Here is an 11333-nt window from a genome sequence, read left to right as displayed (position 1 = left end):
ATGAAAGAGAAAGGCAACAACACAATTTGTATGTATTAATCTAACTCAGATCTTCATTGGACAAGAAAGGGTTTTTTGACATTACCTTGTCTTACATTTGAGTTTTTTTAAGGTGCTGTCAATCATTGATCTACAATCCAGTGATAGCCTGCTATTTCCAAATGCTCTTGGCAGGATTTATCATTTGCTAATGTCTGGAAAAAACATTTTCTGCTTGTCCTAAGGTATTACGCAACTCTGAAAAACACAGAGCTCAAAGAAAACACAAACAACATTTGAAAATTTAATTGAAAAGGAATAAGTATCATGTTAAAGAAAATAAGTTCATTTTAAAAAGCAAGGCAGCTGATACCAGTCTTCCATTACACTTGTTAATATATAGTTTTATATCAAGCTATGCATATTAAGTTAATGCAAATTTAGGTTAATACACTTCATATGAATTATACCTTCAGGTGTTTATTATTATAATAATGTCTATAAAAAAAACCTCTTTGACCAGCATAGAGGTGTGTGTGTATCAATGTGTGTTTGTGTGTGTCAGCGTGTGTGTATGTGTGTGTGTGAGTGAGAGAGAGAGAGAGAGAGAGAGAGAGCAAGAGAGAGTGAGGGTGGGTGAGGAGGTAACACTAACCAAATTAATAGAATATACTTACAGCTCACTACAAGGTTCTGTCTCTGACAGATGCTTTTATGTAAGAGAGATAGAGCCAGAGCCAGATAATCTTATAATCAACCTCAAATGACATCTTGGGTGCTTAGCTATCAGGCTCATACAGCAGGTAATCATTATATTGCTCTGAAAAAAAACTACAATGCAGCATATTGCACCAAAGGGGGAAAAAAAACTTGTCCAAACGGTTAATAAAAAATCCAAGGAGTATGTCCTGATTTGCATGATTACAAATCAGAACACAGTGTACATGATTGTCCTAGGACTACCATCCTCCACGATGCATAAAATCATCACATTTTAGATATGAAATATAAAGAGTGCGGGAAAATGTGAAAAACTACAAACGAAGCAGTCTTTCGACCACATTAAGTCTGGGACAATTTGTTTACTGCAGCTCTTAAATTCAAAAAGCTACATTAGTTGTCGTTTCTTGTTACTGGCTGGTGGTAATGATTTATAAGGAGGACTAAGGGTGATCACGGCTGTTTCTGTCTGTCTGGGATAAACAAATGCCAGCCTCATACATTTTTTCGAACCAAATTGCATTGTGTGCATGTTCAAGTTTTCCTCTTTTAGAAAAGCTTATAAAATCAGTGAGTGATGGGAGACTGCTCAATTCTTGCAACACTGCTAGACAAAGTCCAGACCCACTCCACGGTCATCGGGAAGGTCTGGCAGACTGTCCTCTTCATCTTCAGGATCCTGGTTCTCTCCACTGGAGTGTAGAAAGTGTGGGGGGGACGAGCAGTCGGGATTCCTCTGCAACACCAAACCACCTGGGTGCATGAACGTGCGCTACGACCACGCCTTCCCCGTCTCCCACACCCGCTGGGTCATGCAGTTCATCATGCAGTTCATCTTTGTCTCCACGCTAGCCCTGGTCTGCCTGGGACATGTCATGCTCAGTGTACACAAGGAGAACACAAGGACGCAAATGTGCAATGATAGAGGAAATCAGGAACGGACAAATATTTTCTTTACGTCACAGTATAAACAAGTTTGTGCCTGCACGCATGCAAGAATATAGCGAGGACATTTCAAAGTCCTTCAGGTGTGACATAAATTATATTTTTGCACGTACACAGCCTACTGTGGTTTATATCTTGTGACACTTCATATGACACTTAAGACAGTGAAAAAATTTAATATGGATCTGCATTTTTTTATGAAGAAATCACCTAATTTTTTTTTTTTACCAACCTCAAGTTGTACTGGTAACTGCTAATCGGTAACATTAATCACAGCTTTAATAAAAGTCATTCAATAAAAGTATTTAGATGTATGGATATGTCATAGTGTGCCTTAGTGCTTTCAAGAAGCAAGTAAAGACAGCAAACCAGATATGCATGCCGTTGCTCCTTAAACACATAAACAGAACACAGTGCTTCAATCTTCCAGTGGATTCAACAATTCTAGTAAATACCCAAGGGAATGCAAGCAATGTAGTGTGTATAAGGCAGAGGGAGAGCCATTTAATCCCTGAGTGCAAAGTCTCGTTAATTGACCACTGGTCTATATTAACCATTCACAATGACCTGCTCTTCTCAGACACCTCCTGTCTGAAAGCCGGGAGTACACTGCCCTCTAGTGGTTACCAGAATAAAATACATACCACAGACTCCAAGTAAATGAGGTCAAATTACATTATACACCCCAAAATGGAAACGAGTTTGGTCTATGGGTGTTTTTCTAAAATAAATAAATAAATAAATAAATAAACATAACAAATAAATAAAAATAGTGTACACACAGTCTTGCATGTGCACGCACTTGGGTCTGCTGATATGTCTTCCCAGTCAGGGGTGTTGTCGAGGGAGAACAGTGATCTTAATAACCATGGGCCGCAAGATCCTTGATCAAAGGGGTTGGAGTAATAAGTTTGCTTCAGGAAGTGGCCACACAGAAACTGCATTTGCACAGGGCCTCGAGTTTTGTGCTACACCCCTGTTCGCTAGTTTTCCGGTTTTCCGCTGCAGGAAACGTTTAATTATTTATCCTGGAAAAGAAAGAAAATACAGGTGAAGAATTAAAATGAAAAACATCTTACACCATAGTTTTCACACCATATTGTATTATTTGAAAGTGGCCTGTATTTTGTTTTATATATTAGGAATATTAGCCTTCTTACTGCCAAGAGGCAACACTGGCAAATGATATCAGCTGAAACACTACCAATAGCTATTTCATAAAATATTTCTTCATAGTTTCTTTATAGCCATCATCATTGAATTGGAGATATATCAAATGCAAAAACGCACAACGAGCCCGAGTAACCTACAGCAGATGGCGCAAAAAGCACGCAGAATATTCATTTTCCAAATTGGCTCGAGCCAGTACCGTTTCCTTTTCCTATTCTCAGATGGGTAAAATGACGATCACAGTGTCGGACACACAATAGGACACGTAAGCAGTTATTAAGTAATAATTTTTTTTAAAAGGTCAAATACAAGCAATAGTATAATAGCACAACAATGGTTTACATAAGACTTAAATAACTAAAATATTATATAACCATCCTTCGCCGTATGTACAATAAATGTAAGGCCTAATAATAGTTTCATTATATACAAATACACATACAAATTAATATAATAAACGCCCAATTGCTTTTATTGTGGGAAACTTTTAACATTTTGATCAGTGAATGAATTAAACATGTATTCATTGTAACAACACGCAGAAAGTTCATGTTCTGTTTGGTTTTATAAAGAAACTCATTTTAAAATAATAATAATAATATATTATTGATAATATATAATGTATATAAATATTAGGAGTCTTGCCAAAACTGTTGGACATTAAAATATGCATAATTATCTTCCCATGCATCACTTCTCAAGAAATTCTGAAGGAAAAAAAAAGAATGTAAGGAGGTCCTCTGACGTAGGAATCAGGTGACAAACTTTTCTCCTCTCTTTTCATTTTACCCCAGCCCCTATGAAGACTCTTATAAGCAAGAAAGTTTGACAAGTCTGCCTCAGTTTCACCGTGGTCCCAAGCTTGGATTTCCAGAAAACAGTGACTGATATCAAGACTTTTACGGAGAAAGTCCCTCCGGGCTCTCTTCCCACATCTCAGAAACTTTCCAGGTGAGCCTTCAAGCTAAAACGATTTATTATTTTCATAATAATAACTTGAATGTAAACTTTTATGTTATGCAGCGCAGTAGCCTACTTTTGGTTATTGACTGCCAACGTCTTGGAACAGATGAGAAATTAAGATTGAGGATTATAACGTGTGCTCTTCTGTTCTTTTCTTGCTTTCTCAAGTCTGTTTTTATAACATATTATGCATTCATGCTAGGACAGCATATTACGTAGGCTATCAAAACATTCAAACGGTTTAATTCGATTGCTGAATATTTTCATCCGGATTTTCTTTGTTAGCCCGTTATAATTGACTCAAAACTTTTGACACAGTTATGTGAGGTATGCGGCAGTTCTGTGCATTGGGGATACAGCTAAAGCAAACTGGAAAAAATCACTTTCTGTACTTTTTGTCAGGGTAAAATAACAGGTTAATTCTAGTGGTCGTCCCTTTTGCTTTTTCAAACTGCCATAATTTTACTCTGCGATTCTTCAATTCCACAAAAAGACCAAGAAGACTAGACATGGACTCTAATTTATGGTGCATGGTTCGCATCTGGAGGGCACACTTCAAGTATTAAGCTGCTCCGCTAGCAGTAACTTTGAAGGAATCTAAAAGATGAAAGCAAACGGTGGCTGTACCACTGCAATATTAATTTAAATTTTCACGCAAGTCCGAGTTTTCATTCTATTTATTCCTGTCATTTTGCGATTATATGGAAATAACGAGGAGAGTCGAATTAATCAATTTAACAGCAAATTGTTTACGACGTGTGCATGTTTTCTGCTATAAATGTTGTTACCAGTTATTTGTGGAATGTGAATGCATTCTGTCGCCTCGGATGTCAAGACATGAAAATGACTGTACGCATAAAAACATAATGAATGTGTTTGAGAGGATATATAAAACAGTTACAATCTGTATATTGGTCTGTTAACAGTATATCCTGTTTGTTGTTCTTGTCATGGCAAATTTGTTCAGATAGAAGTTCCATCACTATGTTTATCACAACTTCCATCACACTGCAAACGCTTAAGTATATCCTTAAATACAATATGGAGTCAAATATCCTTGAAAACCAGGTGATTGCATAACAGACCCAGCCAACATTACTGCAGCCTGTTCACTGTGAAACTATTAGTCCATCAATGAAAATACTTTTACTGCAGGTTCCTCCATTGTTTCCTGGAGGAAAAATTAAATGTGAAGCCATATAGCAATGAGTGCTAGGCCAAAGCTCCCAAACAGCATCACTACCTTTAAGACAGTTGTGAGCCTGCATACAGCGAGAGCACCTGGTTTTCTTTTTCTTTTTTTTCAAAATCAAAGAAACATTTTGATATGTAAGGGTCCCCATATCCTGTAGAAACGGGCAATTAATTTTTTTGTTGTTGTTGTAAATCGCTCTGGATCTTAATGAGGTGTTTTCATGTGTACAGTGCAGCGCTGTGTGCCTTTTATGTTACTCTGCATTTGAGCTGGGTTAATGTCTACTGATGGCTTCCCACAGTGCCTATGACTCTGTGCTAATTTTCCAGGGGTTTTAATTGTTTCGTCTTGTTTTTGTAAGTATGTCAGGGTCCGACAACCGCACAGACGCCTGGGTTCAATACGTTCAGCTGAATGGTCTGATTCGCTTTGTAGCTCAGTGGCCGAGCTGAACTGTTATCTCTGTGAGAAAGTAACGCTTTCTCCATGAGCTGCAAAGAACGTCATGAGAGATGCTTGCTCTCTCTCTCTCTCTCTCTCTCTCTGTCTCCCCCCTCTCTCTCTCCCCCTCTCTCTTACTGTCTCTCTCACTCACTCTCTAGTTCGCTCTCTCTCCTGTGGCACTGTTATGCCAAGCTTCAGCAGGCTATTGCACTGCGTGAGCGAGTGCCACAGCCCTGCGGCACCGTGCTGGAGCTCAGCCAAACGCTGGCACCTACATCAGCTTAATAGCAGGCGCAGAGTACGGGGGCTCTCCCTGCCACTGTGGGAACTGGGGGAGGGGGCGGGGGGGGGTGGGGGGGGGTCAAGGGGGGGTCTCACCGCAAGTCTTGTTCCAACAGTCTCTCATAAGTCCATCTGATATCTGGGGTTGCATTTGAGTACATCTGCAGTATTAAGATTTTGAAACAGGCAGCACAATTCACCAGGAGTTCTTGGGGAGAGCAACAAACCTGGTATAGGGACAAAAGACGAATTTCGGCGTGTGAGCAATCCTAACACCTTGGGGTTTTGCCGGTGAAATTGTGCACATATATTTCATATTTTTAGAAATGCTAAATAACTTCCCTTGATAAAAATTTAGGCTTTTTTAAAAACAGAAATATTTTCGCACTGCCATTGCCATAGACAGAATATCACAGCTGCCAGGTTGCTTTCTCAGCACATTTCTAGCTACTTCAGGAAACTTTCATTGCTCAACATTCCCATATAGTACACTACACGCTAGCCCTGGACTTTTCCTTTCAGTCTAATACAGACATTCACATGACGTGCTCAAGTCACATTTTTCATGGTAAAGAGTTATGGATCAAATTATTTGCACCAATGCCTAAGAAAGATGTCCTTGTTTCAAATAGTTGTTTCAGAATCTGCATTTATTTATTTGTCATACCTGTCCAAACAGTTGAGGCAAGATTGAGGCATACAGCGAATCATTGACTTAGCTAGCAGGAACGTCCTCCTGAGGCCCAGCAATTTATTTTTGTCTCCTATAGGGGACATGAGTCTCTAGTCTTAATCTGATGAACCATATATTCTATTTCCATATATTAAATAAAATAAAAACTAAAAACATATTTTCATTGCAACATGTGTTTTGCCATCCAAGACACACGTGTACTGTGTCAAAAAAATTGAAGTACATTTTTCTGCAGGGTTTTAGGAGAATATGTTCTATCAATAGGAATCACTGTACACTGTAATTAGCCTGTAGAGGTTTCCATGATCAACATAACACTTCTAGGGAAGAAAACCCTATTGTATGCTTTTTTGTGATTTTTTGTTTAAATGCATTATGTGTAATCACAGAATTTGTCCTAATTGCAGCTAGGTCTCCCTGAACATGGGTGACTGGAGCGCTTTAGGGAGACTTCTGGACAAGGTCCAGGCCTACTCCACCGCTGGAGGAAAGGTCTGGCTCTCTGTCCTCTTCATCTTCCGCATCCTGGTCCTGGGGACGGCCGTGGAGTCCGCCTGGGGCGACGAGCAGTCGGCCTTCAAGTGCAACACCCAGCAGCCCGGTTGCGAGAACGTCTGCTACGACAAGTCCTTCCCTATCTCGCATGTCCGCTTCTGGGTCCTCCAGATCATCTTCGTCTCCACGCCAACGCTGCTCTACCTCGCCCACGTCTTCTACCTGATGCGCAAGGAGCAGAAGCTGAACAGGAAGGAGGCGGAGCTGAAGGTGGTGCAGAATGACGGCGGCGACGTGGACATACCACTGAGGAAGATCGAGCAGAAGAAGGTCAAGCACGGGCTGGAGGAGCACGGAAAGGTCAAGATGAAGGGCGCCCTCTTGCGCACCTACATCGTCAGCATCTTGTTCAAGTCCATCTTCGAGGTGGGCTTCCTGATTATCCAGTGGTACATTTACGGCTTCTCGCTGGCCGCCGTCTACACCTGCGAGAGGGACCCCTGCCCCCACAGGGTAGACTGCTTCCTGTCCCGCCCCACGGAGAAAACGGTCTTCATCATCTTCATGCTGGTGGTGTCCCTGGTGTCCCTCATGCTGAACGTCATCGAGCTGTTCTACGTCTTATTTAAACGGATCAAGGATCGCGTGAAAGGGAAAGATAACCACTACCCCACCAGCGGTACCCTGAGCCCCACCCCCAAAGACCTGTCCCCGACTAAGTACGCCTACTACAATGGCTGCTCCTCCCCCACCGCCCCCCTGTCCCCAATGTCACCCCCCGGGTACAAGCTGGCCACTGGGGAGAGGACCAACTCCTGTCGCAATTACAACAAACAAGCCAACGAGCAGAACTGGGCCAACTACAGCACCGAGCAGAACCGGCTGGGCCAGAACGGCAGCACCATCTCCAACTCGCACGCGCACGCCTTCGATTACCCCGACGACGGCCAGGAGCACAAGAAACTGACCGCTGGCCACGAGCTGCAGCCATTGGCCCTGATGGACCCCCGGCCGCCCAGTCGGGCCAGCAGCCGCATCAGCAGCCGGCCGAGGCCGGACGACCTCGACGTCTAGCCCCGCCCCTCCCTGGGCGATTGACATGGGAGAGAGCAGATAGCACAGGAGATGTTCTCGTGTGCCGAGGGGCGGTACTTCCCCCATTCACTGTCCTTACTACAGACTCTAGTGAACACAGAGAGAGAAAAATTTAAATAAAATACTTACACTGCTGGAGGTACTATCCATTAACAATGACTATGAAACTAGTGGAGCTAACAAGCTTTAACAATCAAACAACTAGAAGGCGACGAGCACAAGAATGTGTTCTGACAGTGCCGACGGTCCCAGATCTCTCTCTTGAGGAGCATGCCTTGGTGAAAATGCTTGGTTTTGTCTTTCCTGTATAGGTTTTTGGTGTTCCCACACAATTAACATTCCATTTAGAAATATTGCACTTCAAAATCTTCCAATGTGTCTTTTTTCTGTGTCTGGAAAGTGGTTTGAAGAAACAGTTGTCTCTTTTTCCCCCTTGTTTTCATGACCACCATCTTTCTGTTGTCAGTTACATCTTGCAAAACAGGGTTATGAATAGGTTACTTGTGCTCAATATCATGAGTTAATATTTATTTATTAGTATAAGTGTGCAGGACATCCACCACTAGACGAATGTTGACTACTACCCAAGGTCATATCCATATTAGTACTATATGAAGTCACCAGACCCAACACCATATTTATTGACAATAATCCAAATTTCAGCAATACTTTTTTCACTGCAATTAAGAGTTACTTTTATTAACGATAGTGGACTGTCATTTCCTGATAAACTTTGAATTTATGTGACGTCAGTTGTATTATTTTATATATGTTGTCTTAGGATTTTGTTGGGAAAGTAGAAGTGTTTGGAGTGTGGTTGCTGTAAGACAGATACGCAGCTTGACATTTTTTTTATTTTCCTTTTTTTGTTGCTAAAATGTGTTCCTGAAAGAAAGGCTTTATTTTATCTCTATTTTTAAGTTGTATGTAATTGTGTTTTCTTTCCTTTTTGGATGGGAGAGGGGGGCAGTAGAAAGAAATTCTCGGTTTTACACTTGGCGTGAATGATTTTTTTTTAAACAATGTAATCATTGCTGCTTGAGAGATAGTTTTTAGTACTGTAAATCAAGCTAACTGAGTCACAAATGTGAGTTTTTTAGAAGACTGCTTTATAGAGCTGGACTAATATTTAGTCAAATATATTAAGAGGTATATGCCATTGTAGCTTCACAACTACCAAACACTAGTAGATGGAATTTCAATTTGGACTTTTTTGTTTTGTTTTGACATTGCACCATAGAGTCTTGGTACTCAAACACAGAGGTTCATGGATTTTTCAGCTACAATGGTGTTTGCACTGAGACTTTGGCTAGGGTGTAATATGATGAAAAAAGTGGCAAATGTTTCCTAGTATGCATGTTACTAATTTATTTTACAATACACCAGGCAGAAAATCACTACATTCAAGCAGTACTTCCTTTTGACACCAGATCTCACTCTTGAAAGCCCAACCAAATGCAAGGTCTTCCATTCACAGAACAAACAAACTGGGATATATATTTGCTGGATGAAGAGCAGTGTGGTCATGTTATTCCATGGAAATCCACTGTTGTACAGTGTGTAAGTGCATGATAGCAACAAAATGTCATTCATTAATCATATCTGTGAAAAGGCTATTTTAACCAATAAAGATTTTTTTTCTTTCTTATGTTTGATTTTTATTTGTTTCAGGGAATGCACTGACATGTCTTCAGCTTCTCCCACATTCTCAAACAAAATGTTTTTGCTCTCAAGTAAGTCCGGTTTGGATTAGTTTGGACATTTACAGCATAATTACAACTGGACCTCCTGCTCTGTTGGATAAGTCCATGTATTCTGGTCATTAAGCAGGTTTCTACAAGGAACAAAAACTCTGAAATTAGCATATCAATATAATTTTACTGGAAGCTGTGGTCAAAGGTGAACTCGAACACAATGGTCAAAGGTTGAGGGCCCTTGGTTTCCATCAAAGGAAACAAAATGGAGGGCCTTGAGTCAACACATGGATGTGTTATTGTTCAATAAAACAATGTGGCTGAATGGTACACAGACACATAGGTGGAAAGACCTTGAAAGAGTTTAGGAACCAGAGGAAGACAATGAAAGGTCGACGGTCAAGTGTACTGCAGACATATGGCAGACATCTAATATGGTTAGGGGCTGCTTTATTGCATTGGTGGTCACTAATTCTCAGGCAGCTAGACAATGTATCAGGAAAACCCCTATGCAGTGAGAAGAGCAATATCAGTTCATGCTTTCCATAAAGGCCAAACCATTAATTACAATCTCTGTTTCAAAGCCTATGATTTGTCATGAAACAGTGAGTTAAAAAAGAGGAAACTGGTCAGGGCGGTAAATGCAAGTCTCAAAATGCTTTAGAAAGGATGAAAATGTCCTCCTCACATGAAAAGATGTAGTCCTTTCTTCTCCTATCCAAGTTTCCTCTTTTACCTCTGCTCAAAACTAAATGAAACCAGATGTTTGGGCTGGGCTCTGGGGCCCATATGTGTCTTGAGCAGAGTGAAAAAAAGGCTTTACTTTGATCTCGTGCTAATTAATCCAGATTTTTAATTTAACCGTCACTTTTTAAAAATCTGAATTATTTTAGAATGTATCATTCAAGGAAAGCACCTCTAAAACATTTCAGCCGCATAATGTTTTTTAACAAGGATTTATTACATAATCCATTTACATAAGAAATCATTAGAAAAAAAAAAATTAAAAACAGCTTGTAGTGCAAACCAATGAGAATGCTTTCTGTCAGAGAGTAGTACAAAACTGGTGGACTAAATGAGCATGTTTGGTTTGTCAGTCATCTAACAGGCTTGATGAATTGATTATGGTTTGTGTAAGTAATGTATAGAGTAATATGGAGGTTTAATTAATCGGTTAAAAGTCAGATTAAGTTGAAATTGGAAGTGTTCCTATTGCAGTAAGCAATTAGAATCTGGTAACTGCCATAGTCTTTGCTGGAGTTTTTTCTCACATTGCCTTTAAAAGTCATTTGTTTTGTCGATTATTGTAGACCAAAACAAATATGAGATGATGCCTGTTAAAAGAAAGTTTGGTTGCATGTTCAAAAACACGTCATTCAACAGGGGTACATGTTCCAGTAGGCCTCATTTCCAAACACTTTCAAAGAACAAACACCCTGCACTTTCTAATTAGAATAACCACAGCATACTGTAAGCAGTCACACTTGAATGATTAAACTGTTCTGATAGTGTGTAGCTGATTTAGCGGGGACTTAAAACCGGTCCCGTTTGAAACGAGAGAACGAGTCTCTTCGGTGCAGCCTGGATGCCTGGATGTGCATTTCGCTGTTTATTTTTGGAGCTCAAGGATGCGAGCGAGGACAGCTTTTATTCTCCC

At 40.4% G+C, this 11333-nt stretch overlaps 1 protein-coding gene across 2 annotated transcripts; it reads left to right on the top strand.

The window, feature by feature from the left end:
- Positions 1-3616: 3616 nt before the first annotated feature.
- cx43 (connexin 43) lies at positions 3617-9630 on the top strand. Of its 2 annotated transcripts, none has more exons than XM_035424248.1 (2): positions 3617-3765; positions 6800-9630. In XM_035424248.1, the coding sequence occupies exon 2, from the start codon at positions 6816-6818 to the stop codon at positions 7959-7961; it is 1146 nt and encodes a 381-aa protein (XP_035280139.1). In that variant the 5' UTR covers positions 3617-3765; positions 6800-6815; the 3' UTR covers positions 7962-9630. The 2 variants fall into 2 exon arrangements, with proteins under 2 accessions (XP_035280139.1, XP_035280140.1); XM_035424249.1 differs by having other exon boundaries at positions 3620-3765; positions 6804-9630.
- Positions 9631-11333: the final 1703 nt, after the last annotated feature.

Source organism: Anguilla anguilla, chromosome 6, assembly GCF_013347855.1.
Source record: "Anguilla anguilla isolate fAngAng1 chromosome 6, fAngAng1.pri, whole genome shotgun sequence".
Classification (NCBI taxonomy): Eukaryota; Metazoa; Chordata; class Actinopteri; order Anguilliformes; family Anguillidae; genus Anguilla; species Anguilla anguilla.
Note: the sequence above shows the minus strand (reverse complement) of the source record. Positions and strands in the feature narration are given on the sequence as shown.

What these genes read in the sequence shown, in the direction of transcription:
- cx43 (XM_035424248.1), top strand. Translation starts at nt 6,816, where the DNA reads ATGGGTGACTGGAGCGCTTTAGGGAGACTTCTGGACAAGGTCCAGGCC.